We start from the raw sequence: 27301 nt of genomic DNA, 5'->3' as shown, positions 1-27301 counted from the left end.
CAACGTACGTGCTGACTCAATTGGTTTTCGAGCGAGGTCGGGGTGTTCTCTCGATACTCGACAGTCAGGTGTTATCGCGTGGTATACCAGGGCCAGTCACCAATACCATGGCCCTGAGAAAAGCGAGGTGTTGAGTGGGATAGGACGGGGCAGGTCACTGTTTGGTTATCTGTGGAGGAAAGGAGAGCGGGAAAACTGTGAACGCCCAGACCGGCAGAACCTCAACGAAAGTCAACGTGGAGTAGGGAGGTGTTTACAGAACACTGATCAACCACCACTTTTTCAGTTGCAGATATTGAGGGCTGTCTGGACTGTAGTTACTTGAAATAATCTTTTGCAGATATTGAATAATGTCAATCACCCACAGAAAGTGTGTAAAGGGGGGAAATGCAGAATGGACACCTCAGGCCGCACAAAGCGGTGACCAATCCAATACCGGTCGAATACGGCTGACTATCGCCCCACTTGATTTGTCGAGTCGTTTCTCTCCCGTCTGACAGATCATTCCTAGACCTTCTTTGGCCTCTCCCTGTCCCTTATATTATACGGAGTACCACATTACGGAGCATACGTTGTCCTGACCCTGGACTTCCATGGAAGGCTATTGTGTTACTTTCTTTCTTTCCTGCCTCTTCCAGGGTCCTTCGGGGACCCGGCGACTTGGAATGACGACCAAGTGCGACAAGGTACTGCATGGATTACGCACCGGGGCCTGTGCCAAGTGCACACAGACAGTTCGGGCTATGTATGCCTCACAAAAAGCACATCTTGTGTTACCACTCCGGTAATCGGATACCTAACGCCGCCAGATTGGCGTAATTCCGCCCGTTATTTGTACCATTCTGGCGAGCCTGCATTGTTATCACTGGGCGTGTTGCTTATCATTGCGATATCCCGCCATTCGTGTCCTCTGGGGTGGCTGGAGATCGTCGTGCTCATGGCGGGGAGCCTCCCGCTCCAGTATCTGACCGTTGCCATACACCCTCCTGCGCGAAATGTAGATTGCTTCTACATATGGCGTGTGGTACAGAGTGCTCCGTACTTACTCCGTAGACACCCTCCTAGATCTTCCCGGTGCCAGCAATCCAAGACAAGAACCTCACGACGCAGATGTCTTTGCCGAGGGGGGCGTACATGCCTGCATATATGCGAATCTAGTTCATCGCGGGCGGCCACACGGCCGAGACTCACTAGGTTTGACGCATCTAGACCGTTGATACTTCCCGCGACTCAATCTCACGCGCTGTCCACGGGTTCTACGGAGTACCTAGGAACGCATTGAACTCCAGGGCTAGCTCTATGGCAGTATTTGGTGGTGTGCAATTGGTCAAACCGCAAGGGTTAATCGCGCGAGGCAAAGTCAACCTTGGAAGTCGGTCATGTCGTCATGCCCAGGAGCCCAGGAGCCCTGGAGGAATATATACAAACGTGATCCCCCTGGTGGCTTTGTCCAATTTCGCACATTGATTGTGGTTTGGCGCCTGGTTAATTTAGAGAAGCGCTGCAGAGACAGCCCTGTTCTAGATTCCTTGATTTTCCCTGAATTCCCCCGAGCCTTATAGAATGCAGCGCTGTCACCGATGCAGGGCGAAAGGTCTCGGACTCCGTGTGGGCCGGTAATGCCGGGACCTGTTTCAGAATAATCTGCAATCTGCGTCTAGGCGCCGAGCGTGCAGTGCACTCTCGTACTTTAGATTCAGGAGATTAAAGTGTAAAGTAAAGTGGTCCAAACGTCCCTGAACTTCGTATCTCGCCTAATTGATGCGAATCCATTCACAGTGCGATTTCAGGGCAGCCATCTGCAGTCCAATTAAAAAGACCATCTTCCTAAGCCGTTGGATATTTTCGGCCGGGAGATAATTGCAAAGACTAGTTTGCAAAGATTGGAGTAAACCGTTTCAACTTGATCAGCAACCTGTCAAATCACCTTAAACTGCAGGAGCCAGCAAATGTGGAGTGCCGGAGCAAAGTGACATGTCTCCAAGTGAAACTCCCCTGAGAAGCGGAATTCTACGAGGATTCACCGAGGGAGAGTTCTTGGCAGAGCGGAGGAGTTGATGAAATAAAGAGAAAAGTGGGTTCGGTTGTCGGCGATGAAACCTAGATTGTCGCAGACAACCGCCCACGATCGTCAGGTACCAACTAGAGGTAGGGACTATTGCCAAACGACCCCGTTTTACATGGCCCCTGATGGAGAAGAGCTTAATTAATTTTGTTTGCTAGTGCCATTTGGGAACACCCGGCGCGTTGGAGACATCGCTGCTTCATCTATCTCCTACCTACTACATGCTGGCGCCTCGGTCACTCGAGATTCTCCGCCTATCAGCGTTGCCAGAGCACAGCGGAATCCTATCCCATTTCGATTTTGCACCTTCGTCCGTGATGTATAAGTCTTGGCATGGTGCGGCTCCTGAACAAGGCGAGACGAGATATATAAGGTCTGGTCAGAACGACCTTGACCTGCTTTCTTCTCATCCATCAGTCCTTTGCTATTCCATTCTTTTCAAGGTCCAGTACCTCTCGTTCTCTGTTGGGTAGATTTCATTGATTGAAATCCCCTTTTCATTCTTTTTGTGCTCATCTTAACCTCTTCGATCCTTTTTGATCTAAATAACGCTGTGCGTTACTATACAACTTTTCGACATGTCTATCTCCAAGATTGCTGGTCTCCTCCTCAGCTCGGCCTCCATGGTCGCTGCTCACGGTTACGTCTCTGGTGCCGTTGTTGATGGTACCTACCACAAGGGTTTCATCGTTGATACCTACAGCTACCAGTCCGATGTTCCCGAGAACATTGGATGGGCAGAGGATGCCACCGACCTGGGCTTCGTCGATGGCTCCGGATACTCTGGCAACGACATCATTTGCCACAAGGATGCCACCCCCGGTGCCATCTCCGCCGATGTCAAGGCCGGTGGTAAGGTCGAGCTCCAGTGGACTGACTGGCCCGAGAGCCACCACGGTCCCGTCATCACCTACCTCGCCAACTGCAACGGTGACTGCTCCTCCGTTGACAAGACCGCTCTTGAGTTCTTCAAGATCGACGAGGCTGGTCTCATTGACGACAGCAACGTCCCCGGTACCTGGGCTTCTGACAACCTGATCTCCGCCAACAACAGCTGGACTGTCACCATCCCCAGCTCCATTGCCGCCGGCAACTACGTCCTCCGTCACGAGATCATCGCCCTGCACTCCGCCGGCGAGTCCAACGGCGCCCAGAACTACCCCCAGTGCCTGAACCTCAAGGTCACCGGTGGTGGCAGCGACAAGCCTACCGGAACCAAGGGTACCGCTCTCTACAAGAACACTGACGCCGGTATCCTTGTCAACATCTACACCTCCATGGACTCCTACGAGATCCCCGGTCCCGCTCTGTACAGCGGTGCCTCCTCTGGCTCTTCCACCGCCGCTGCCTCCACCGCTGCCTCCACCGCTGCCGCTACCACTGCTGCCCCCGTTGCCAGTGCCTCTTCCGTGAGTGCCGCTCCCATCCAGAGCCCTTCTTCATTCTCGCACCCACAATACTCCCGCACCCGCACTATCTCCCGCCCCTCCCCCAGCAGCTCCCCCGCCGCTGGTCCCTCCGCTCCTTCCTTCTCCAACCCCAGTGGCTCTGACGCCCAGCCCACCGAGGCTCCCGCCCCGGAGGTCAACTACTCCACTGAGACCGACTATGCCACTCAGACCGTTGATGCCACCAAGACTGTTGATGCTTCCGCTCAGGTTACTGACGAGCCTGCTGTACAGACCGCCAACGCCGCTGACAGCGTGACCGTCACTGCTACCGCCGTCGGTGGCCAGTCCGCCCAGAGCTCTACCCCCGCCTCCGACGACTCTTCCGCCGAGGCCAGCTCCACTGCCGCCTCTATCCCCACCCCCGCTGCCAGCTCCAGCTCTACCTCCGACTCCGACTACTCTTCCTACCTCAGCTCCCTGAGCGCCGACCAGCTCATCGCTGTCGTCCGCTCTACCCTTAAGTGGCTCGTCTCTGACAACAAGGTTCACTCCCGTGACCTTTCCTCTTAAGTGCTTTTACGAGGAGCTAGATTATAGAGGTGTTGAACATCTATATACTTCTAGGTCTTTGGTACGAATTTCGGATCTAGATCCCTTTTGGGGGGCATGGATTATAGGCATCTTGTCTTTTTCGCGGGTTGTTGATTTTGGATTGGACCGCTTGTAACAACACCGTGTTACGGATTTCCTTACCTTTCTTTTCTGTTTCCTTCTTGTGCTTCGCACTTGGAGATGAGGGAGCCTATCATCCCTTTTAAAACTTTACTTCATGAATGGAATTGCTGGACTGCTCAAATATTTCCCACTTGTAGAAAAAGACAATCCTCGATAATGGTAAAACGTCGCCTGTCAGGAATGCTAAGACAGCTTGAGCTGGAAGCCTACATTAGACCAACCTTCGAACCACGCACCTGAGAGATAAACGAAGAGCACCACGCATGCAATCCCGTGGATTCTAACAACTTACCAGACATGTCTAAAATCATAACATTTCTTGTATACAATGTTGACCATATAGATCTAGCCACCGTGAACATCCAATGTTCACGGATGTTCGAGCAAATGCATTAATGGATAAGGGTGTCATTGTGTTGTCCATTCCCATAGATTCTAGGTCATTATATCATCTAGCGAGCCAAAGTTATCTTGACCCTGGGAAGCAATATGTAAATGTTCAACGTGATTGATATGCAGAACCTTAGTTCTTCTTTTTCTTGGTCTTATCAACAACCTCAATCAACTGTGGCCTTAAGCCACGACGAACGAGAGCAGTTTCAATAGCCTTCCGCTGATCACCTTGCACCAGTACTTCCATAACGCCCTTGGGCGCTCCAGTAGCCTGGGTGACACTAGTACTACCAGCACACTTCTTCTGTAGCTCTTGGGCCAGGAGGGTCGGAATGACGCCGAACACCTCTAGGTTCATCACCTTGGTAACGGTCTTAGAGCCTGTGCGTTTTTCAAGGGTCACAGTAACCTTTGGTGCAGTGCCTGCTTTGGGCTTCACATCTGCGATGGTCTGGCCGGTCTTCAGGATGACGTGGTGTGGCTGCATGAGAGCCTTGTCCTCCATGAGACGTTTCAGAAGACCATCACGCGTAACCTTTCCGCGGGAGAGTGTGCTTTTGTCTTCAGCGGCAGATCCAGTGAAAATGGTATTGGCGAGGAAGGGATTGAGAGTGATGATTCTTCGGTTCTCCTTTGATACGATTGGTGGATCCTGGGATGTGAGGTATTGATCCAAATGCGAAGAGGCATCGGAGTATTTATAGTAGTTGTTTGCGTTTCCAGCGGCGAGAGCAGGGAACAAAGTAGGCATCAACTTTCCTGATGGCCTGTATAGGTTCTGTACTGTGATTGTTTGGCCGACTGAAGGGTCAGAGTCATCTGTCCCAGCGGGCTTCTTGCCTTCTGAAGTTGAGGGCTTGCCGCCTTCGAGGGCTCGGGGTGAAGGTAGCCGGTATGGAACAAATCGCTCAACTCGCTGATCTCCAAAGTCGACGTCTAAGATGACGGTCTCTTGGCCATTGCGATCTTTGGTTTTGACAAGCTTCAACTTGTCCAGATGTTTCATGAACTTCTTCACATTCTTCCAGCTAGTCTTCTTGATGTTGTAGAACTGCGCTTGCTGAGCAGTGTAGACTGGAAGGTGGGGAGTGATGAGATTGGCTACCAATGCAGAGGGTGTAATTGGCAAGGGAAGTGCATGGTTGGTGGCCGAAGGGTTATCTTGTTTCAGCTTGAAAAGGGCATAAACAAATGCGTTCACGAATGCATCATCAATTTCTGAAATTTGTCAGTAACAAGGTTTCATGCGAGCAAAGAATAGATGAGATCTTACCCTTTGTTGTCGGCTCCGGCTCTTCTTCACCTGCAGATTCTTCCGCCGGAGCTGGCTCGTCGCCTGGTGTCTCTTCGTCGCTCTCTGCAGAAGCTCTATCTTCGAGCGTCATATCTTCAAGTCCCTCGATTTCATCATCTGCATCCTTTTCCTCGTCCCAGCCCTCCAAGTAGTCTGGTGCTGGGCGGCCTGGCCGTGACGCAGAGCTCCAAGCCCAAAGCTCGTCGCCCTCCCAATGCAATCCTCGGACCGCTGAGCCCTTCGTACCTTGGACCTCGCCCAGAGCCGAAACATCGATTTCACAGACACCGACGAAGACCGGCACCGAGTGTTTGTCCACACTCGCGACTGCAACCACAGCTCCCTTGACCGCCTTCTCCGGGAATGGAGGCTCGTTCGCGAGACCGGGTGTCATGAGGTCAGCTCCACCCTGGAGTTTTCCCATAACAAATCCTGGGGTGTAGAGGAGTGAGACCAGGTTGGGGTTGTGCCATAGTGTATAGACGGTTGGGTATAGGCGCTTGTCTGCCCCGGGACCATGCTCGAGCTTGAACCACAGCACTCGTTCCTCTTCATCTGGATGTGTGCCAACATATACGATTCCAGTGAGCTCGCGCAAGTCTGGTCCAGCGGTTGTCGTGAACCGGGCCGTCAGAGAATTATCGGGAAGAAGCGCATTTCGAATCGATGTGAGGCTTGGAGCGGTGGTGGACCCTGCTTCTTGGGAATCTGAGGGGACAGAGATCTGGTAGTCTTTGATGATTTGATCGGCGATCTTTCGTCTATCAGAGGAACGTAGAGGGGAGAGATTTTTGATCTAATCGATGATAGTGAGCTTTGAAGACAGCTATGGAGGGGCACTGCGGGGCAAGTTTACCGTTGGTTTCTTTTTGAACATTTTGGGCAGCACTGAAGTGGATGAGGTCAAGATCAAAGATACTGAACCTATCAATGCCGAAATATGTAGAAAGGAGCAAGGTGGTTGATCTCCGAAGAGGTGAGGTGCGGACAAAGATTCTCGGTCCCCACATTTCAGACTCGGCCCAGGACGCTGCCCAGGTGTCGCCCTTGTTTACTCAAGAGGTTGAATTCCTGTGCCTATCCACAGCGCCATCCTACATTACCGCGCATGCTACATAGCCTAGTCATACCTATTCCTCATTGATTCGGCATTGTGCAAATTTGCAAAATGGGGCAGACATAGTATCTTAACGGCTACACTTTTTCTACTCAATGAATCAATCGAATGGAGAATGTCGTCTTCAGATACAATACAATTATTGTTGACTTTGAGCTTCACTTCAATCTGACATCTGATTGAGATATTGAAAAATCCCATGACTCATAGACACTGTTTCCAAAATTGAGCAGAAAGGTTCTCGGTCATCTGCCATAACCTTGAAAAGTGTAGAAAAGTGTTTACTGACAACTGCAGTTTACCCTGCATGTAAGGGCCAAAGTACGCTTGAGCTACCTTTGCTAGAAGTAATAGTCAAAGGCCGATGACGATGTATGAGTCAGGTCGAGAGCGAGAGCCATAAGAGGCACATAACTCTATCGTTCAGACATAGTTCAAGTGTTCTCCGTTCGAAGACACATCCATAGATGTTCAATGTATCAAGTAGTTTCATCCAAATGAATTGAGTGTGCTATACTTTGTAAAAGTAAAAGCAAGATAATCAGCAACTGGACTCATACGGCCTTAGACACCTCCGGACCAGTCATCGGACAATTGCCGATACCCCGGACCCCCTCACCGGATAAGTACCGTCGTCATCCTCAAACGTTCCTCGTTAATCCCTTTTTTTTTTGCTTCAAACCAGTCAAAATGCCTGTTTACCACATAGGTGAGTGAATGCTATCCTTGATCAAGTCGTTGAACACACAAAAAGACTAATTGAACAAGTCCTATTCCGCCTTAAGCCTGGCGTGACTCCAGCTCAGATTTCCACTTGGAAGGAGACTTGCCAGGGGATGGTTGGAAAGATTCCAGGTGAGTCACATTCAAAAGAGCTCCCCAGGCGGTGCTCGCTAATGAGTATTCTATAGGACTGCTGTCCATGCAAAGCGGAACTCCGTTGCCGATTTCAATTCCCCGTGCTAAAGGCTTTGATATGGGACTCGTTGCTGTGTTGGAGACAGCCGAGCATGTTGCTACCTATGCTGTGCACCCAGCCCATCTTGAGTAAGTTTTCGCTGTTGACCTGGAGTGTAGCTGTATCCTAACATTCGCATTTGAAGGGTCCATAAGATGCGTGAAGAGCTATGCGATGACACGTTGGCGTATGACCTAGAGTTCTAGGAATGAACGCGATCAATACGAGAATAAACCTGACAATCTTGAGAACATTTCATTCAGTAGTCTCATTTGTACATCTCAATATCAGACTTCTGGCCCCGGTCGACTGCCGAGACCTACGTCAATCCGTGTATGCTCGTCATAAGTAAAATAAGAAAAACGCCGAGAAGGTTCACCTCTAAAGAAGAAAAGCAACAAAATGGGGACAGGTTGGATCTCCAATCCGCAATACTTTTGAGTCCCACCCATTGGCCAAAGTAAAGAACAAGGGAATTAAAGAATACAAGGAAAGACCTTACTCCTTGGTATCGGCCTTCTTGGCGGGGTGGTCACCGTTGGCACCTTCGTCATCGCGGGAGCGCTTGGTGCTCTGGACAACGGGAACGCCGCTATTATCAAAAGTTAGCATGTATGACCATTGATTTGGGCTCACTTGGACTTACCGAGAATCCTTCTGGGCCTCCTTGGGGGCCTGGAAGCCGTTCTGCTGGTCCTCAGTGCGGCGCTCGCGCCAGTCACGGTTGTCACGGCTGTCGCGGTCACCACGGTCTCCACGACGGTCACCGCCACGGCCGCCACGTCCACCGCGACCACCGCGACCACCACGGCCGCCACGGCCGCCAGACCGACCGCGGTTGCGACCATCGGAGGGGTAGACCTTGCCGGCCTTAATCTCCTCGACCTTCTCGTCGCAGTACTCCTTCTTGCTCTTGTAAATAAGCTCCTTGCCTTCCCACTTGGGCTTCTCCTCAAGGGCGAGGAAAGCCTTCTGCTTGTCCTCATCGACAAATTCGACGAAGATGCTACCCTTGAAGGTCTTATCGTGGGTACGGCGCAGACGAATAGCGTTGACGGGACCGAAGGGAGCGAAGAAAGACTCAATGTCCAACTGGGTGGTGGGCTCCTCGGCACCGAAGCCCCATCCCTTCACGTAGACGGAGCGGGGCATGGAGGCATCCTCGAAGACCTTGACGGATTTCTCATCGACCTCGTCGATGGACTCGGGGAGGGGGACCTTGCGCTTAACGGCGGTGTCGTTGTCGGTGAGCTCAACGTTCTCGGCGGTCTTAAGGGCCTCAACGATGGCGGTGAAAGGTTGGAAGCGACGCATGCGCTTGAAGGAGTGGAGGAGCTCAAGGGAGACAGCATTGTTGGCGCTGCCGCCGACCTTGGAGAGCAGGAACTTGTCCATGGGGAGGTTAGAGTCGGAGAAGTAGAATTCGACCTATTTAAGACGCGTCAGATCGAAGTTTTCAAAAGCTTGCCGGCTGGGGTGATGATTACCTGCTTGCGGATCTCGACAGGGTCGTCGGTCTCCTCCAGGGTGGAGGGGTCGAACTTGGTCTTGGGGCGGGGACCACCACGGCCGCCGCGACCACCGCGCTGGAAGGAGCGGGTTTCGCGCTTCTCTTGGGGCTCGGATGCCTTCTCTTCGGCCTTCTCAGACTTCTCGCCGAGCTTGGCGGCTTCGGCGACGATGCGGGCCTCATCGGCGTCCTGGGCGGTCTGCTCGGAAGCACCAGCCTCACCCTTCAGCTCGGCAAGGACGTTCTGGACATCCTTCTCGGCTTCAGTGTTGGTAACGGGGGTCTTCTGTTCTTCGGCCATTGTGAAATGTATGGACTGCTGGCGTAGAAAAGAATATAAGCAAGGGTCGCTGACGCAGAAGATGACTCAGAGATAGAGAGAGAAGAATCGCATTGGAAATTGAACAAAAATCAGGAGATCATACCTTATATGCGCTATTCAAACTTCAAAATAATGATTGCGCTTGAATGAGTCGCAGCGGGGACTCGGATTTTTTTTGAGCTTTTGTCGCCTGAGGCAAAATACTAGTCCGAGAAAGGCTAGCGTATTGCTCCGCTTTCAGCCCGGATAGCTTCATTGTCTTTTGGTATAATAACACGAACTACTTCCATGAATGACTGAATAGCTATTTATGATTGAATAGAAGAAAACAATTGAGAGATCGGTTAATATATTGATAGAGGAATTTTTGCGAACAAATGCATTCAGATCTCTGGGCTTTGTCCATATTAGCCGATACCTACCATATGACATACAGAGGCTAAATTCAGCGCTCAATGAGCTGTAAACACGGGTTTATGATCTCGAAATACACTGACAGATGATCTACCATACACCCAGTCACTTGGGTGGGCGAGATTCCTTGGGATGCTCAAGTGACTGGAGTCGGTTGCACCTTCTGCACTTTACCTGAGTTCCCCAGGAAGGTCAATTAGTGCTGTCACCACTGACCAAGTTTCTCGTTACCCACACAACATCCGTTCATATGATTTCGATTATATGGTCTTTTATCACGATTTAAGTCTTGAGCAACAAGTGTCAACCTGTTCTTTACCCTTGAGACCGCCTCACAGGTTCGTGGAGCAACATTCAGCGTGTGGCTCTAATTGCAGCTGGAATACTATGATCGAATGCTCGATGTGACCATTAGGCGGCCCAAGATGACGTCCAATCATCAAGACTCGTCAGATATCTGGCCCACGAAAGATGTATGATACTCGTTCTCGGAGTTGGGTTCGATTGCTGACGCTTCATAGATCGTCTACCTGTCAATCATTGGCCCGCTGATGTTCATGGCCCTATTTGAATGGATGTTGTGGCTCGCAGCGTTCATCTACTGCCTGGTCAAGGTGTACATCAAAGCAGATCATTGGAGCATCAAGGTGATGGCTATCGTGATGATGGTTTTGTTCTCGGTCGTCCGGTATGCCATACGATAGAGATCATCGGCCTGCAGGCTCGCTTTGTGAAGATTGCTGACACAGTGGGGATTCTAGACTGGTCTTCCTTCCGGTTTTGCTTGTGACGCTCCCCTTGCCGCCCCAAATCACGATATACTTGCCCCAACAAATGGTCAATGGTTTTCAAACCTTCGCATTTTGGGCATTTTCTATACTCCTCGTTGGACCGTGGCTTTGCTGTGTATATGTGCTCACGACCAATTCTCTGGGCAGAACCAAAAGGATCAAGCGCGTGTTGAATGATCGGACTGCCCCTAAGACAGTCGTGGTCATGCCGGTATACAAGGAGGAACCGGCCGTCTTGATCAAGGCTGTCGACTCTGTAGTCGATTGCGACTACCCTGCGAATTGCATACATGTCTTCCTTTCATACGATGGTGGCATGGTGGATGAGCCCTATCTTCGGGTTCTTGGGCATCTGGGCATTCCCATCTCACTGAGGAGTTATCCCCAAAGCATTGACTGCACCTACAAAGGCGCGCGCATCACAGTTTCACGGTTCAAGCATGGTGGTAAAAGGCACTGTCAGAAGCAAACCTTCAAGCTCATCGACAAGGTCTACGCCGAGTATTTGAGAAGAAACGATAACCTGTTCTTGCTTTTCATTGACTCTGACTGCATTCTGGACCGAGTTTGCCTGCAGAACTTCATGTTTGACATGGAGCTCAAACCGGGAAGCAAGCACAGCATGCTTGCAATGACAGGCATTATAACTTCAACAACCCCAAAGAATAGCCTGATCACCATTCTTCAAGACATGGAATATGTTCATGGCCAACTTTTCGAACGATCCGTTGAATCTGGCTGCGGTGCCGTGACATGCCTTCCTGGGGCTCTCACAATTCTGCGCTTCTCTGCCTTCCGCAAGATGGCGAAGTATTACTTCTCCGACAAGGCCGAGCAATGCGACGATCTTTTCGACTATGGAAAGTGTCACTTGGGAGAAGACCGCTGGCTCACCCATCTGTTCATGATTGGGGCCAAGAAGAGGTACCAAATCCAGCTTTGCACGAGTGCATTCTGCAAGACCGAGGCAGTGCAAGATTTTGGCAGCCTCTTGAAGCAACGCCGACGATGGTTCCTAGGGTTTATCACCAACGAGGTCTGCATGATCACAGATGTCCGACTTTGGGTGAAGTATCCTTTGCTGTGCCTCGTCCGCTTCATGCAGAATACCATCCGAACAACTGCCCTCATTTTTTTCATCATGATTGTTGCGCTGATGACCACGTCCAAGAAAATAGACGATCTTCCTGTCGGTTTTATGGGAGTCTCCCTTGGGTTGAACTATTTGCTCATGGTTTACTTCGGTATTCGCCTCAAGCGCTTCAAAGCTTGGTTGTATCCTCTCATGTTCCTTATCAACCCTTTCCTCAACTGGGTGTACATGGTATATGGTATCTTCACGGCTGGCCAGCGCACCTGGGGCGGACCGCGGGTGGATGCCGCGACTGCCGATGACCACACTACGCCAGGTGAAGCAGTGCAACACGCGAAAGACCAAGGTGATGAGTTTAACGTGGATGTCGACACATTCCGTGCTAGTCTGGTGCGGCGGAGATCTGTCCCCGTTCGCCCATCCGAAGCTGTGGAAGGACGATTTGCAGCAGCCGAGCAGCTTACAGTTGATATGTATGGTAATTCGTTTGGATCAGGACCAGCCCTTGCACGCATGGTGAACGCGATGGAAGACGCCGAGTCCCGCCAGCTCCCTCCCCGATTCCGCCACTCTATGGATTCCGTGCTCAGTGAATCTTCGGATTGTGGCTCTAGTTCGGTCTGCTTGCCACAGACTGTGGAGAATATCGAAGCGAGCGAGGAAGACCGAAAGAAACTTAGTTACGCTCGCCAAGCTCGGGCATCCATGAGTACGACCGGTTTCGGCGAGAACCACCTAGCGGGTCCATTCAGCGACACATATGCACTTCACCCAATGGGTTCTGCATGCGAGTACGATGAGCTGCTGGGAATGAGCCCCCCAGCAGGAACTCATCAGACTGGCCGCGTTGAGGACATGTTGCCCGTATACTCACCCGAGCCGCACAGAATGCCCAAGTACTTCCAGACCCCGTGACCCACCTCAAGATTTTGATTGTCTGTAACAGGAACATGACAACTACCTGACGTCAGTTTTTCCACCCATTTTTTCCCTTTGTGTTTCGGTCAATTCGGCATGTGTTTGTTTGGATGTCCCTTCTATTATTAAATGTTTCGGTAGAGTGACCAATACATCAATTAAAAATGAGACTTTCCAAGAACCGATTTGTCAAGAATACCTCAAAAAGTACTGCCGAGCTCTGTAGTTCTCACAGTTGTCGTTGGCGAAATGAACTGCCAAGGGAATTAGGTAACGTCGGCCAATGGTTCACTCCAGATTCCTCAGAAGGCGGTCAGCGTGAAACAAAAAAAAATCATATTCTGCCATGTGGAAGAGGCGGTGAAGGTGGGCATGGTCTAGTAGATTCGATGAGCGTCGATGACCATCTAAACCACCAGCAGACAAAATTGTATATAGAGCAAGGAGAAACTGTTGAAGGAAAAGAAAAACTTGATACCTCTTTGCTTGAATCGCCCTATACCCCAAATTTCATATTTCTAGTTCGGCGCCTAAGCAGCCAGACCGCTTGACAACTTGGTCATCGCCCCTCCAATAATAGTGGAGTGGCGTGCAAATTCTCCCCTCCGGGTTTTCGCTTCACATTTCTCTCTTAGAATTATCATCACCTCCCCTACCTCCTACCCCCTTACTTTCTCCAAACATGTCTGTCGTTGGCATAGATCTGGGTGCCCAGACCACCAAAATTGGTGTTGCCCGCAACAAGGGCATTGATATTGTGCGTGTGCCCCACGACCCCGATACGCAATCGCGGTGCTTTCCCCGTATATCGTGACGTTTGATTATTTTGAGCAATGCGCTGACTTTCTTTCTTTTTCTCATCACTTTAGATCACCAATGAAGTTTCCAACCGTCAGACTCCGTACGTTCTTGGCTCGCTCTTCCCCTCCCCTATCGCATGAATCATAATGACTGACTCAATTTGATTGTTTTAGCTCCCTCGTTGGGTTCACCCCCCGCTCGCGTCACCTCGGTGAGGCCGCTAAGGGTGCTGAGATCTCTAACCTGAAGAACACCGTCGGCTCTCTCAAGCGCCTGATCGGCCGCTCTTTCAGCGACCCCGATGTCGCCATCGAGCAGGAATACAACACATCAACCCTGGTCGACGTCGATGGTCAGGCCGGTGTCGAGGTTAGCTACCTCGGAAAGAAGGAGAAGTTCACAGCAACCCAGTTGGTCGCCGCCTACCTCACCAAGATCAAGGACATCACCTCCAAGGAGCTCCGTCTCCCCGTCTCCGATGTCACCGTCAGCGTTCCCGCATGGTTCACCGATGTCCAGCGCCGCGCCATGATCGACGCTGGTGACATCGCCGGTGTCAACATCCTCCGTCTCATCAACGATACCACCGCCACCGCTCTCGGATGGGGTATCACCAAGCTGGACCTCCCCACCGCCGAGGAGAAGCCCCGCCGCGTCATGTTCGTTGACATCGGTTACTCCGACTACACTGCCTCCATTGTTGAGTTCCGCAAGGGTGAACTTAACGTCAAGGCCACAGCTTACGACCGTCACTTCGGTGGTCGTAACTTCGACAAGGCTCTCACTGAGCACCTTGCCGTTGAGTTCAAGGAGAAGTTCAAGGTCGACATCAAGACCAACCCCAAGGCCTGGGCCCGTACCCTGGTCGCCGCCGAGAAGCTCAAGAAGGTCCTGTCGGCTAACCCCCAGGCCCCTCTCAACATCGAGTCTCTCATGGATGACACCGATGTTCGCGCCATGATGAAGCGTGATGAGCTTGAGGAGATGGTCAAGCCCCTCCTTGACCGCCTCACTGTCCCCATTGAGCAGGCTCTCTCCGAGGCCAAGCTCAAGGCTGAGGACATTGACTCCATTGAGATGGTCGGTGGCTGCACTCGTGTTCCCGCCATCAAGGACACCCTTGTCAAGTTCTTCGGCAAGAACCTCTCCTTCACCCTGAACCAGGATGAGGCCATTGCCCGCGGTTGTGCCTTCAGCTGCGCTACTCTCTCCCCCGTTTTCCGTGTCCGTGACTTCGCTGTCCACGACATTGTCAACTACCCCATCGACTTCACATGGGAGCAGTCTGCCGACATTCCCGACGAGGACACCAGTCTCACCGTCTTCAGCCGTGGCAACGTCATGCCCTCCACCAAGATCCTCACCTTCTACCGCAAGCAGCCCTTCGACCTCGAGGCTCGCTACTCCAAGCCCGAGACCATGCCCGGCAAGGTCAACCCCTGGATCGGCCGTTTCTCCGTCAAGGGTGTTCAGGCTAACGCCAACGCTGACAACGACTTCATGATCTGCAAGCTCAAGGCCCGTCTTAACCTGCACGGTATCCTGAACCTCGAGTCCGCATACTACGTTGAGGACATGGAGGTTGAGGAGCCCGTTGAGGAGGAGAAGAAGGACGGTGACGCTATGGACACCGACTCCAAGGAGGAGCAGCCCAAGAAGACCCGCAAGGTCAAGAAGCAGGTCCGCAAGGGTGACCTCCCCATTGCCTCCGCCACCGGTGGCTTCGACCAGGCCACCAAGGAGGCCTGGACCGAGCGTGAGAACGCCATGTACATGGAAGACAAGCTTGTCGCCGAGACCGACGAGAAGAAGAACGAGCTCGAGGCCTCCATCTACGAACTCCGTGACAAGATCGACGGCGTCTACTCTGAGTTCGCCAGCGACGAGGAGAAGGACAAGCTCCGCGCCAAGCTCACTGATACCGAGGTAAGACATATTCCCCCGCACACTCCACATATCAACCATTCTAACCTATTATCCAGGACTGGCTCTACGAGGACGGTGAGGACACCACCAAGTCCGTCTACGTCGCCAAGATGGACGACATCCGCTTCATCGCCGGTCCCATCATCCAGCGCTACAAGGAGAAGGCCGAGGCCGAGCGTGATGCCATCCGCAAGGCCGACGAGGAGGCCGCCGCTAAGAAGCGCGCCGAGCTCGATGCCAAGAAGCAGGCTGAAGACGCCGCCAAGAAGGCCGAGGAAGACGCCAAGAAGCCCGAAGGTGACGCCGAGATGCAGGATGCTCCCGCCGAGGGTGCTGAGGACCAGCAGTAAATTATGCTCGCCTGATCCAGTTTGCTTTTTTACCGTACAGGCTTGAATAGCCTCCATGTGTGCGCGCTATACTCCGATCACCACAAATCTCAGATCGAGTTGACCGCGTTATGACGAAAAGGATTTAAGAGATGTGTTACGCACCTAGAGAAGAGAGCGTTTTGTCGTTCTCTCTGGTTTTTTTTGTTGTAATGGCAAACGGTTATGATGTAGATCGTTTTTTTGGATGTTTATGATGAATAGATGAAAATATACTCCACGCCTTTGTCTTCATTTTATTATCTCTTTATACGCCCAGGTGTAACCATGCACTTGCTACCTATATTGGATCACAGCTCATAAGCAGTATTTACTTTGATTGTGAAGTGACGATATGGCAGGCAAGTATTTTGTTAACCCTCCCTACCTGTCTGCCAATCATGCACTCCCTGAGGTTTAGAGAACAACAGGCTACACGGGGGCAGGAACCTTAGAACAATCCATGGATGATTTTCCATGGAAAAATGATACCATAAGCCCCGAAGGCCGCAACAAACGGCATGTACTGCTCGTTTGAATGCAATATAACTACAGCAAACGTAAAAGCAAGAAGCTCTACACCCTCCAGCATTTTCGGCTGCAGTGTACCGCTGTACATACAGCCCAGTGTTAATATGAACAATATTTTCTGGAATATTTGGTGCTGGCATGTTAAGGACTAGAAAGACGCCGTGTAGCTATCTGCTTGAGTGAAGAAAGCATACCTGGGCAAGTGTGAGTACTGAGATGTCAATATCTGGTGGTCAATCACCTCCACAACTTGGACAATTTTGCTTGCACGCATGCAGTTCCCTTTTTTTGCTCGCTGGCCTTGCTCTCAATTTATTCCACCCTTCCTTTCCCATCAATTCTTTTGTCCACTCCCTTCCATCATCTGCAACTCTTTCTCTTATCTTCGGCAACCTGCAGGACTCACACTGGGTACTGATGTTTTTGACGCCCTGCCAGAGCAGTCAATTGCATAGCGTCTTCATTCAAACTTTCTTCATTTCCCCCAGTCTTCCGGGAGATTTTGTACTGTCCAGGTTCTGTGATCTGTCTGGGCTTCTAATCAAGTAGGTCTGTTGCCTCTGACACGGGCTTGTTGACTCTGACCCCAGGCCCATACCAGCCGGGTATCTATATGGCTTTGGATGATGGCATCGAAGTGGTAGCTAACAGTCAGCTAGGCAGGAATACCCATCCACCCTACATTCTCTACCTCACAGTCACCACGCGGCCTGTCTAGTTACGGATTGACTTAGCTGTATTCGTTGCACTGGTCATGTTCAACAATGGCGAACCAACAGGACAAGCAACTAATCTTGCAAATCCTCCTTGAAGACTTGGAAGCCATTCAAGTTTCCAAAAAGGGGAAGCGGCGCGCAGACCAGCCATCAGATCTTGAGGTCGCCATCAGCAGCATGAGGGAGGACCTTCAAAACACCCAAATTTCCATGCACGACCAAGTTCTCGCCCACAGCACAAGCTCCGCAATATTGACTGATCAGAATGCCTTGATGGAAGCGAAAGAGGAAGAGTGGGTCGCTAACCAGGACCACCGTCTTGCTGCAGACCTAAGCAATGGACGACGCACACCTCGTCCACGTGAAGCTGAGAAAAAGCCCAGGCCGGATGATGACAACGATGATGTTGTATCAGTTATCATGGAAGATTTGATGTCCCGAGTATCCTTGACAGAAAGGTCGGACAATGGAGAGGGATCCTCCAGGAGCCCACATGCCTACAAGCCTGCACCTCGCCGCATCATCTGTGCCTCATGTCTCGAAAGGTGTGATACAATTCTTGCGGTGGGAAAATGTGGTCATGAGTACTGCTTGGACTGCACTCGACAAATGTTCTTGGGCTCAATTCGAGACGAGGAGCTGTATCCACCTCGCTGTTGCGGCAATGTCATACCCCCGCAGTGGCCATGCAGGTTTTGAACTACCAGGAGCTCCGTGCTTTTAGCGAGAGAGCCCTCGAGTGGACAGCCAAGGATCGTGTCTATTGTGCTGACCCAACTTGCTCCGCATTCATTCCCGCGTTCCATATCAAGGATGAACATGGTACCTGCCCGAAGTGCCGTAAGAAGACTCATCTACCGTGCCGTTCTCTGGCGCATCCTGCTGTTGATTGCCCGATGGATGAGAACTTGCCTGCCGTCTTAGAGATAGCAGAAGCAGAGGGCTGGAAGCGATGCCCTCATTGTCGCACTATGGTGGAGCTCTCGAGAGGCTGCAACCATATGACCTGCCGGTAAGGAAGAGGGCTATCTTTCCGGTGAATGAATATACTAATAAAAGCGATCAGATGTGGTCAACAGTTCTGCTATGTCTGTACCGCAAAGTGGAAAACATGCCCATGTACGTTTTGGTATGTACCACAGCTTCTGGACGAAGCGAACCAACTCGTTGAAGAAGAAATGCCGCAAGACGTTGCTCCAGCAGACCGACAACGTGCATTGGATAATGCGCTTGAAAACTTGCTGCATCATGAGGAGCTAGGCTGTGAGCATCATGTCTACGAGCAATGGACCTGGCGCAACCAAGGCAGCCTGCGATGTGATGTCTGTGCCCAACACCTACCTGAGTACATCTTTGTATGCAATAACTGCCGGATGAGGGCTTGCTGGCGTTGTCGGAGAAACAGATTGAGATAGATGCCTTTTCTTTTTTGCCTTGGGTGCAGTGAAAGATGCATTGGCCTAAGGGAACTGAACAAGAGGCTGGGTAGCGGTGTTTGTTGACTTACCGAATGCTTGCAACTTGCTCTGATATTGACCCTGAGAATCTAGATTTGGGTGTCACTCGGCCCGACTGGGGAACTTTTGTCCTTCGATTCAATCTCAGTACCAGATACTTTCACCATGACGCTACAATTCTACCCTTGCTATCCAAATATGATTGACTACACCAAAAAAATCTTTTTCAAAGCACACCTGGGCAAGTCCATCACATAACGTAAGCATCACCCAGGATGGATAGAGCCTTGGAGGGTGTACAGAAAATTGAGAACCTTGGAACAACCAAAATGCTGGCCAAAAGTACCTAGTTCAGGGTGTAAGAACAACCTTGGATTCAAAATGGCTCCAATCTAGCGGACGTTGATGCAAAACGGACAGAGGTCACATACAGCTCATTTCTCTAAGGCAAGCTAGATTCATTTCTGTACCCCTGTTGACGCCAACAAACCACCAATCATGCGGGGTAAGAGGGGGAACACATTCTTCAAGTCTAAGAAATCAACTTCCAATGAGCAGAAGTGAGACAAGGACAAGCTTCTGGGTGTGTAATTTTCTCTCTCTTTTTTTTTTTTTTTTTTGAGAAGCTAGCACATCCTTTGTCTACCAAGGCTTGACCGCAGGGATTACGATCCCAATATTGGGCAATGGTAGATTCCCACTGTTCAACGGCAGGAAATGGTGACTTGTATGGGATTGGAGTCCGGCTCGGTCTATATCTCCAATGGATGGCGGCTTTCCTTCTTCGCAACTCAACCGGATCATGGAAGACAGTGTCAGTGGTTCGCGTCGCCAACAACGGCATTTGTTTGGCAATCGTCATCGCAATGGCCATTCAGGCCATTGAACATTCAGGACTCGCCGTCGACTATCTGCTTGTGTATTACTTGACGATCGCCCTCTTCTATTCCGAGTCGTATAACCTCTTGGACAAAGGGGTTACTACGCCTACCACTAGCCGGTATAGCCTCGTTGCAGACGTCCCCTTGATTGTACAAAACCTGCTCTTTGCATTCATGAGCTTTTTCGGGTCTTGGTTCTGGATCGCCGGCATTGATCGCGCTGAGGCGACACCATGCAGCAACACCGCTGCCTGCATTTGGCTGTTCGATATCCAGGCTCTGTCGTGGCGGATATTCGCCGCGACCCTGGGAACACTCACGGGAATTATCTTCACCGTATTTTTGGTGGTACATGCACTCAATCTCATCCCCGGGAATCACCAGGGCCCGATCGTCCAACGCGCTAATGCGGTCGTGGTGAAAATCAGCCGCACGAAGGCCTTGAGCGCTGTATCACTCGGGAGACTGCGGACTGAGCTTCAGTATGAATGGCCTGCTATACAAAATGATCGATGGCAGAGCATTGTGCGACCCCAAAACCCCCTGGCGCACGGCTTCTGGCGCACAAATGGACTCGAGATGCTGCACTGGATTTCGATCAATCTGCTCGGCCCAGTGATTACAATCGTATCCGTGGAACGCATGATAAGCGCTAATGCGATTACGACTGACGGCATTGCCGACTCCAGCGGGCAGCTGATTGCCCTTATGACGGGAATCTTCGCTATCTGTGTGGCCATCAGCGAGACAGCTGCTAAATACCTTGGCAACAGCAAACGGTGTCAAACTGAAGCTAGCGACCCTGCGCAGTACCTGTTGTCTCGGCAGGCGTATTGTGATTCAACGCCATTCAGTGCTGATCAAATTGCCATGGCAACACAAGGCTTCGTTAAGCTCCAGAATAAACGTGACCCTGCCTTCCTTGATGACTTGATAGGTGCATCCCAAGGCGCATTGAATAGTCATCTGCCGCAAGACTATCCTTTGACCGTCTGCAATCGTGAAATAGCTTACATCACAGCCGACAGACAATATCGCAACTCCTCCAACGGCCAATCCTACGGGATTATCGCAAATTACGAGGCCAGGGACAGTATCGGATGGACACCACTGCTTCGCACTGCATTCGATGGAGACATAAGCCAAATACAGCATATACTCGACGAAGTAAAAGGGTTGCACCTCACAGACCAGAGAGAAATTCTCAACGCACAAGACGATTATGGGAGAACGCCGCTTTGGTGGGCAGTTGCAAAAGCTCATGCCGACGTAGTGAAACTCCTCATTGAGAACGATTTAACAGACATCAACACCAAAGACATTCATTTCCAAAGAACGCCCCTGGCCCTCGCTTCCCTCCAAGGGTCCGCGACTCTTGTCAAGATGCCCCTAGAGGCTTGCCATGTCATGGTCAATACACCGAATTAGGAAGGTCAGACCCCACTTTCCGAGGCTGCGGGCGCTGGCCATCTACCAGTCGTTCAGCTGTTGCTCGCGAGGAACGACATTGAGATCGATCTTCCGGATCGCCAAGGCCGCGGGCCACTGATCGCAGCAGCAGTCCAGGGTCATACCGCCATGGTTACTTTGCTTCTTGAGCGAGGGGCGGATTGCGATCTGCAGGATCGTTGCCGTAGAACTGCGGTATTCTATGCGGTCCAGTACGGGCAGACACAGGTTCTTCGGGTCCTAGAGGATCATGGTTGCGAGCCCGATCTGCACGACCAAGACGACCCCCACTCTGTTGGGCGGCGATGCACGGACAGTCCTCCGTTATCAGCGTTCTGCTATCGATGGGAGCTGCAGTAAACGCTGCGGACGGATGTGGTCGTACGCCTCTTTGCTGGGCAGCCATACGTGGCCACGCTGGTGCTGTGGATGTGCTCTTGGGCGTCGACGGGGTCGAAGTAGATACGCAAGACATGTACCTTCGGACGCCGTTGATCTGGGCGGCTCACAATGGTCACTCCTCAGTGGTCAAATTACTCATGCCCAGAGTCAATCTGGATGCCAAAGACAAGGATGGTCAGACGGCTCTTTCGATAGCTACTATCATGGGACATCTTGACGTCAACCTTACACTCTATGATGTTGGAAAGGATGTGAAGCGATTATGTGACGGATGACCACATGGTCTGTATTGATCCATGGTATTGATGCTCGGGTGGTTTCGTTAGATACCAGTGATTGGGATCATTCATGGCAAGGGAGAATTCCTCCAACTTTATATGAATCAGGTGTGCTCTGCAAAGAGGGTATACCTTTAGACAAAGACCTCTGGACTTCCCACGGAGTATAGTAGGTTCAGCGCCCCACCCGTGGACGGGTGAGGCTAAGTGGCTTATCTCCGTGCTGACAAACCTAAACTCCGAGTCCAGGTGGAACCCTTTAGAATTTGGGTCATCGAAGCTGTTTGTAATTCTTGTCTGCTTCATACTCTTGCGCATTAACATCCGATCACCATTCCACCATGGACTCCCCTATGGAGCTGAATATCCATCACCATGGGACCCCGCACATAATCCACGTTCCCTCTTCAGCAACATTACAAGACCTCACATCCGAGATTGCGAACGTTTTGAACATTCCAGTCGACAACCAGAAGCTCCTCATAGCCCCAAAGCCAGGAATGCAAAAAGCGCCATTCGCACCAACTCGCCTCGATGAAATTCTCCAAACTTCCTCCCCCAAATTCAAGATCACCCTCCTCGGAACCCCCGCCAAAGCGATCGCAGACCTCCACCAACAATCCGAGAGCGAAAAGCAGCGACAAGAAGCGCGAGCTTCTGCCTTGGCTGCTGCGCGACGCAATAAGCAAACACCAACCTCACGCCGCAGTGGTGGCGTCCACACTATCTCCTCTTCGAGCAATAACTATACCTTCCACCGTCTCCTCCCACTCTCATACCTCCCGAACCCTGACCGCTCCTTGGACTTCCTCAAGCGCCTCCGCGATGACCCAGGCATCCGTACCGCGATGGCAAAGCATAAATTCTCCGTTCCTCTCTTAACGGAGATGAACCCAGCAGAGCACACCACTAGCGAATCACGGACGCTGGGTCTTAACCGGAATAAAGGCGAAGTCATTGAGCTGCGCTTGCGAACAGATGCCTATGATGGGTATCGTGATTACCGCACTATTCGAAAGACGCTTTGTCACGAGCTCGCTCACTGCGTGTTTGGACCACATGACCGTGATTTCTGGGATTTGACATCGCAGATTGAGAAGGAGGTCGAGCGAGCTGATTGGAAGTCTGGTGGGAACCAGTTGTCCAGCCAGGAATTCTATAACCCTGGTGACTGGGATAGTGTACAGGACGGGGAGGAGTTTGTTGATGAGTGTGGGTGGACGGGCGGCGAGTTTGTCCTTGGTGGATTGCAAGGAGACTCGGGGTCATCACAACCTGGGAGTGGAGGGGCTCTAACTCGTCGGGAAATTATGGCTCGTGCTGCGGAGGAGAGAATGAAAAGGGAAACCCAGACAAGGAAGCAGGATGATGCTACGTGATGCTGGTACATGCTTTACTGCATATATTATGATTTATGAGCTCGGGCATGTTGAATAAATTTTGATACCATTATTCCAATTTACAATCATGTGAAACATTTGCGCTTTATACATCGGGTGCTAGTTCACCCGTTCAAGCATATATAATATCTCCTTTAGATTTGTTCGTTGACGAACAGACCAGCCATACCCTGGCCAGTTCCAATGCACATGGAGGTGACCAGAATCTTGCTCTTTGTGCGTCGGGCCTCGCTCAGGATAGTAGCGATTTGACGGGCGCCAGTCGCGCCGAGAGGGTGGCCAATGGCAATGGCACCGCCGCGGGGGTTAACCTTGGCGTGGTCAAGACCGAGGTTCTTCACGCAGTAAACTGCCATGGAGGCAAATGCCTCGTTGATCTCGTAGATATCGATGTCGTTCTTGTCAAGCTGGAACTTGCTCAGGAGCTTGGGGATAGCGGCAGTTGGTCCGATACCCATGACGCGAGGGGGCACACCGGCAACCGTGGCACCGCAGAACTTAGCGAGAATGGGCTGGTTAAGCTCAATAGCCTTGGAGCGACGCATGAGAAGGACTGAAGCAGCACCGTCGGTGACTTGGCTGGAGTTTCCACCTGTGGACTTGTCACCGAACTGGGGGAACGCGGGCCGAATTTTAGACAGAGACTCGAAAGTAGTACCGGGACGGATACCGTCGTCGCGAGACACGGTAATTTCCTTGACTTCACCAGTCTTGGGATCCTTGACCTTGACATTAATGGGAGAGATCTCGTCATCGAACCAGCCAGCCTTCTGAGCAGCCTCGGCACGACGGAAAGACTCAGCAGCGTATCGGTCTTGTTCCTCACGAGGAATACCGAAGTCCTTGCCAATGTTCTCAGATGTCTGGCCCATAGGTTGCATGCAGTCAGCAGCTTCCTGGTTGCGCAGGACCTCTTCATTGAAAGGCTTCTCCAACCGGTCGCCAGCGGCAGACATCAACTCGGCGCCCAGAGCGACTCCAACGTCGATGGCGCCAAGCTGGATCTGGTTTGCAATATCTTGCACAGCCTTGAGACCAGAGGAACAGAAACGGTTTACTGATGAGGCACCGGCAGTGTGGGGAATACCGGCAGCCAGGGCTGCGGCGCGGACCATGTAAGCGGCCTTGCCTTCACCAACCTGCGTAGTTACAATCAGTCAGATTTCAATGAAGCCAGATAAAACGCGACCGATTTTGAACATACGTTACCGAGGCAGACATCCTCAATCAAAGCTGGGTCAATCTTCGACTTAGACAAAGTCTCCTTGAGCAAGGCGTAGACAATGTAGTCCAACTCTGTGTCCTTGAAACCACCCTTGCGCGCCTTAGTCAAAGGTGTGCGGAGTGCGAGTGTGATAACGACATCATCGGGGTTCTTTTGGGTGCTTCAAGTGGTTGTCAGCGAGGTGAAGTACAGCCGAGGTTGATGTCTTACATTGCGGCAACACCGCTCGCGGCGCCGGGCTTGAGATGACTCAGAAGCGAGCTCAGACGGTCAGCAGCCATGATGTATTATTAAAGGATACTAAAAGGGGTTGAGATCAGTTTGGTTCTTTTTCGAGAGGTTGCAGTCGTGAGACGTTGATTTTCCGAGGATTTCGGTGTTCTTGCGGGGAAAGCTTCAACGGTGCGGAGAGTCGGAGACTTCTCTTCGGAGAATTGGAGATAGAAGCAAACACAATTCTGCAAGCGCCCGGCTGAAGGTAAGAAACAACTTACAGATTAAACGGGGTGAGTTGTAAAGGTGTCAAAAGGAAGAGTTACAAAGGAGGAAGAGGAATTAATGAAGTATGCGAAATATCCCCGCGCTGGACAGCCCGAAACTGCCGAGGCTCATTTTCGCCTATCAGGCTATCCGGCTAAGTACCCGCTACTTCCAGTTTGGTGTGTTTCACACATAAGATTAGGTAACTGAGACTTAACTCATGATCTACTCCAAAAAAAAATTAACATCGACCAGTCCTAATGCCTAGGTAAAAGCTCGGGTTGGAAAAAGATTCCATATATCAAGGATCAGCCATGGAAAACGGTAGTCCATTTGATTCTCATTGTGAAGCATGCAAGGGGTCATGGCGATCTGACCAAAACCCATCATCATTGTACGGAGTATTAACATTATTGTCTGTATGATTTGAGTTGAATAGTTGATTGAGTTCAGTTGACTGCACTCAGCTGTCGAATTGGAAATCCAGTCGCTTGTTTCCTTGGTCGGTTGTAGTGCTCAGGTAATTTGCCTTTTCCTCTGGTGTCATCTTCTCCCACTGAGCCTTCTTCCATTGGTTCCGACGCGTGTAGTATATCTTTGCCAGAACATATGCGACCATCGTGGCGACGTTTATAGCAATAAGCTGTGAGTTTCCCCGACGGTACAATGGCTTATCGTCCTTGCGGTAGATATTCGACGATGCAATTCCAGAAAGTTGGATGGTCACATTGTAGAGTGCTGCACTGATACTTCGAGTTCGCACGGTGTTGCTAAGACGTGAGCACCATCCAACGTGCGCTGCATGTGGAGATGGCCAGCCCAGTAGGATGAACGTCACTGCATACAGTCCCCAGTTGGACAAGGATCCTGCTGATGTGTAAAGCACGATCAGAAGTGGAAGAGTCCAAATCTGAGTGAACAGGCCAACGATGGAGATTTCGTGCAAGCGCTCGGTCAACTCAGTCACAAGCAACAGGTTGATGGATGCAAAGACGGTAACCGGGATGGTCAATAAAGTGGTCTCGAAGGTACCGAACCCAATGGCTTTGAGGGACAATGTCAAGTATGTCTTGGGTGGAGAAGTCGGTATCTCGAAGAGAATCCCAATGATGTAGATCGGCCATAGATCGTAGTCCATCAAGCTTTGCCAGAGCATGCCCAGAGAAAGGGCCTGGCGATTGTGCATATCACCCTTGGACGGATCGTCTCGCAAAACTCGGTTCACAATGATCTTTTCTTCTTTTTCGGTAAAGTATCCTTTGGGATTCCACCAGGTCTTTGTCTGAGTAGGACCCGGAACCAAGAATAAGAAACTGAGGAATCCAATCACGATACTGATGAGGGCCTCGATAAGGAACAACCACCGCCAGCCTTCACGACCATCCACACCACGCATGTGCAAGACACCATAGGCAATGAATGAGGCGACAACACCTGACATGGAATCGACAAACCAAAACATGGCAAGGCGAAACGGCATCTCAGACTTGGTATAGAAGTATGAGAGGTACAAGACCGCGTCTGGGATGAAGCCGCCCATGAAAAGACCAATAAAGAAACGACATGCGAAGAAGCCGGAGCGCCCTTGCATAAAGAACTGACCTCCAGATGCTAAACTCCACAAGATTATCTGGAAAGGAATCCAACGATCAGGTCCTAACCGCTTTCCAAGCATCTGAGACGGAATTTCGGCGATGAGGAAACCGATGCGGTACATGTTTTGGGCATTGTTGTAGTCATTGGTGGTGATCTTCAAATCATCGAGCAGGTTATCGGCTGCAGCGTTTCCCAGGTTTCCTCGGTCGATGTTAAGACCAAAGAACATGACAAGGATCCATAAGAAAATTGTCCAATCGGTCTTGCGGCGCACAGATGTTTCTTCACGGTAGGTCCATCTTTCGTCGGGGTCAAATCTGTGTAGATTCTCGTAGTCCGGACGAGGTTGATAAAATGGGCTTAACACAGGGTCATCAAAGACACTGCGGACTGTTGCAATGGAGTCTGGGTCGACCTTTCGGGATCGAGAGAATAGTGCAGCAAAAAGTGACTGGGACTCTCGTAGCTCCTCTGGCTCGGCGAGATCTGTGATGATAGTGCCACCTTTGAGATACTGACTTTCATTCTGGGGCTCAGAGCCAGATGTTGGGAACTCTTTGGAAGATGGCGAAGTCATGATTATCCTCAGCCTCGAGATCAGAGCCAGGGCAAGAAAAAACACGATCCGAGATGAGTATCTCAACTTTGATCCACAATTATCCATGCCTGATGGAAATGACCATTATATAGCAAATGATCTGACTAGTAAGTCCTGTGAGGCAAAGATTCTGTAAGCCGCACATAGTGCGTGCTCAAGTAGATGCATGATGCCATCTCTGCCAGAGGATGC

At 51.1% G+C, this 27301-nt stretch overlaps 12 protein-coding genes across 12 annotated transcripts; 8 read left to right on the top strand and 4 right to left on the bottom strand.

Annotated features, from left to right (window-relative positions):
• Window positions 1-2643: 2643 nt before the first annotated feature.
• N7506_006272 (AA9 family lytic polysaccharide monooxygenase) lies at window positions 2644-4026 on the top strand (the record flags this gene model as incomplete). Its single annotated transcript, XM_056955565.1, has 1 exon — window positions 2644-4026. The coding sequence occupies one exon, from the start codon at window positions 2644-2646 to the stop codon at window positions 4024-4026; it is 1383 nt and encodes a 460-aa protein (XP_056809899.1).
• A 688-nt stretch (window positions 4027-4714) lies between these two features.
• Window positions 4715-6755, bottom strand: N7506_006271 (putative RNA binding protein Ligatin/Tma64; the record flags this gene model as incomplete). The annotated part of the gene is made up of 3 exons (XM_056955564.1): window positions 4715-5802; window positions 5858-6674; window positions 6735-6755. 3 exons carry the CDS (start codon window positions 6753-6755, stop codon window positions 4715-4717), a joined length of 1926 nt encoding a protein of 641 aa, XP_056809898.1.
• Window positions 6756-7685: 930 nt separating this feature from the next.
• N7506_006270 (Dabb family protein) lies at window positions 7686-8159 on the top strand (the record flags this gene model as incomplete). The annotated part of the gene is made up of 4 exons (XM_056955563.1): window positions 7686-7704; window positions 7764-7850; window positions 7907-8042; window positions 8099-8159. The coding sequence occupies 4 exons, from the start codon at window positions 7686-7688 to the stop codon at window positions 8157-8159; spliced, it is 303 nt and encodes a 100-aa protein (XP_056809897.1).
• Window positions 8160-8451: 292 nt separating this feature from the next.
• Window positions 8452-9764, bottom strand: N7506_006269 (tRNA maturation protein LHP1; the record flags this gene model as incomplete). Its single annotated transcript, XM_056955562.1, has 3 exons — window positions 8452-8545; window positions 8600-9381; window positions 9441-9764. The coding sequence occupies 3 exons, from the start codon at window positions 9762-9764 to the stop codon at window positions 8452-8454; spliced, it is 1200 nt and encodes a 399-aa protein (XP_056809896.1).
• An 830-nt stretch (window positions 9765-10594) lies between these two features.
• On the top strand, window positions 10595-12998 carry chsD (chitin synthase D; the record flags this gene model as incomplete). The annotated part of the gene is made up of 3 exons (XM_056955561.1): window positions 10595-10672; window positions 10721-10887; window positions 10961-12998. 3 exons carry the CDS (start codon window positions 10595-10597, stop codon window positions 12996-12998), a joined length of 2283 nt encoding a protein of 760 aa, XP_056809895.1.
• A 685-nt stretch (window positions 12999-13683) lies between these two features.
• On the top strand, window positions 13684-16078 carry hsp88 (Hsp70 chaperone Hsp88; the record flags this gene model as incomplete). Its single annotated transcript, XM_056955560.1, has 3 exons — window positions 13684-13793; window positions 13976-15728; window positions 15785-16078. The coding sequence occupies 3 exons, from the start codon at window positions 13684-13686 to the stop codon at window positions 16076-16078; spliced, it is 2157 nt and encodes a 718-aa protein (XP_056809894.1).
• Window positions 16079-17391: 1313 nt separating this feature from the next.
• N7506_006266 (BRcat and Rcat domain-containing protein) lies at window positions 17392-18603 on the top strand (the record flags this gene model as incomplete). Its single annotated transcript, XM_056955559.1, has 3 exons — window positions 17392-17888; window positions 17975-18355; window positions 18486-18603. 3 exons carry the CDS (start codon window positions 17392-17394, stop codon window positions 18601-18603), a joined length of 996 nt encoding a protein of 331 aa, XP_056809893.1.
• Window positions 18604-19567: 964 nt separating this feature from the next.
• Window positions 19568-21109, top strand: N7506_006265 (ankyrin repeat domain-containing protein; the record flags this gene model as incomplete). The annotated part of the gene is made up of 1 exon (XM_056955558.1): window positions 19568-21109. The coding sequence occupies one exon, from the start codon at window positions 19568-19570 to the stop codon at window positions 21107-21109; it is 1542 nt and encodes a 513-aa protein (XP_056809892.1).
• Window positions 21110-21435: 326 nt separating this feature from the next.
• On the top strand, window positions 21436-21807 carry N7506_006264 (ankyrin repeat domain-containing protein; the record flags this gene model as incomplete). Its single annotated transcript, XM_056955557.1, has 1 exon — window positions 21436-21807. One exon carries the CDS (start codon window positions 21436-21438, stop codon window positions 21805-21807), a length of 372 nt encoding a protein of 123 aa, XP_056809891.1.
• A 344-nt stretch (window positions 21808-22151) lies between these two features.
• Window positions 22152-23189, top strand: N7506_006263 (putative zinc metalloproteinase; the record flags this gene model as incomplete). The annotated part of the gene is made up of 1 exon (XM_056955556.1): window positions 22152-23189. One exon carries the CDS (start codon window positions 22152-22154, stop codon window positions 23187-23189), a length of 1038 nt encoding a protein of 345 aa, XP_056809890.1.
• Window positions 23190-23344: 155 nt separating this feature from the next.
• Window positions 23345-24716, bottom strand: kat1 (putative 3-ketoacyl-CoA ketothiolase (Kat1); the record flags this gene model as incomplete). Its single annotated transcript, XM_056955555.1, has 3 exons — window positions 23345-24349; window positions 24415-24595; window positions 24646-24716. The coding sequence occupies 3 exons, from the start codon at window positions 24714-24716 to the stop codon at window positions 23345-23347; spliced, it is 1257 nt and encodes a 418-aa protein (XP_056809889.1).
• Window positions 24717-25378: 662 nt separating this feature from the next.
• Window positions 25379-27088, bottom strand: N7506_006261 (putative MFS transporter; the record flags this gene model as incomplete). Its single annotated transcript, XM_056955554.1, has 1 exon — window positions 25379-27088. The coding sequence occupies one exon, from the start codon at window positions 27086-27088 to the stop codon at window positions 25379-25381; it is 1710 nt and encodes a 569-aa protein (XP_056809888.1).
• Window positions 27089-27301: the final 213 nt, after the last annotated feature.

The sequence above is a fragment of the Penicillium brevicompactum genome (assembly GCF_028827555.1).
Source record: "Penicillium brevicompactum strain IBT 35665 chromosome Unknown utg000005l_segment0_segment0, whole genome shotgun sequence".
Classification (NCBI taxonomy): domain Eukaryota; kingdom Fungi; phylum Ascomycota; class Eurotiomycetes; order Eurotiales; family Aspergillaceae; genus Penicillium; species Penicillium brevicompactum.
This window is presented reverse-complemented; position numbering and strand designations above follow the sequence as displayed.